The sequence below is a fragment of the Atheta coriaria genome, unplaced genomic scaffold (genome assembly GCF_025399875.1).
Source record: "Atheta coriaria isolate IRGN ID8LTWV9N9 unplaced genomic scaffold, Caltech_Dcor_3.1 scaffold6035_size1073, whole genome shotgun sequence".
In the NCBI taxonomy this organism is placed as follows: domain Eukaryota; kingdom Metazoa; phylum Arthropoda; class Insecta; order Coleoptera; family Staphylinidae; genus Dalotia; species Dalotia coriaria.
The window spans coordinates 1-1,073 of record NW_027050630.1 but is presented as its reverse complement, the minus strand read 5'-3'; the positions used below and the strand labels follow the sequence as shown (position 1 = coordinate 1,073).

Below are 1,073 nucleotides of genomic sequence, written 5' to 3'. Positions count from 1 at the left end.
ATTTTCGTTGTTGCTTCTGCACCGGCGGATGCAACTGTGAAATTCGAAGAGACTACAGCGACGCAAACACAAACAGCGAGTAATGTTGGTATTGGTACACAGAATACGATACCAATCGGCGTGAAGAACCATCATCCTGTGAAGCGTCGCGGTGTTGCCTCTGTAACCAAATGCACCAAGTGTAATGGTTCGGGGATTATTTTCATTGGCGGGTCGAAGAATCAACAGAGTAATGTTGAGAAACCTTTCCATTGCAACATCTGCAATGGTAGTTTTAGCCGGTATTCTTCGCTGTGGAGCCACAAACGATTACATTCAGGCGAGAAAAATTTCAAATGTAATATCTGTGGATTGGCATTCGCGAAGGCGGCGTATTTGAAGAATCATTCACGGATCCACACTGGTGAGAAGCCATACAGGTGTAATGTGTGCGGTATGCAGTTCTCACAGTCGCCGCATTTGAAGAATCACGAGCGGATACACTCCGGGGAACGGCCGTACGTGTGTGAAGTATGCGATAAAAGCTTCGCGCGGCATTCGACGCTATGGAACCATCGCCGGATTCATACTGGAGAGAAACCCTATCGGTGTGATATTTGTGGAAGTTGCTTCAATCAAGCGACGCATCTTAAAAATCACGCGAAGGTAAGTTTTATTATATTATTACATATAATGTTTTCATTGTAATTTAATAAATTTTATGTGTATTTTTAGGTCCACAGCGGTGAGAAACCTTTTAAATGTGACATCTGCAGCGTGGGTTTCTCTGATAGATTCGCACTGAAGCGCCATCGTAATATTCATGAAAAATACGGCCGGACGAAACCTGCGACGTCTAATACCAATGCACCGACGGCTAATAATGTGACCAATGCGACTGCGGGTGTTACAAGTGTGACGAACACGACGCAGGATACGCAGAGTGTGGCGGAAGCACCGGCGTCCACTGAGGATCAGGATAATACCAACAGTGAGGTGATGGTGGTCGAGCCCAAGTACGAAGCGCCTGATATGACTGAGATTTCCGAGCTGCAGGCGCAACTGTCTTAAGTTAATCTATTATTATTTTTCTT

The 1,073-nt window shown here is 45.3% G+C and overlaps 1 protein-coding gene across 1 annotated transcript; it reads left to right on the top strand.

The window, feature by feature from the left end:
• Positions 1 to 6: 6 nt before the first annotated feature.
• LOC135803180 (transcription factor Clamp-like) lies at positions 7 to 1,067 on the top strand (the record flags this gene model as incomplete). Its single annotated transcript, XM_065316771.1, has 2 exons — positions 7 to 645; positions 715 to 1,067. Coding segments are annotated over 2 exons (975 nt in total), but the record flags the coding sequence as incomplete, so codon positions are not given.
• Positions 1,068 to 1,073: the final 6 nt, after the last annotated feature.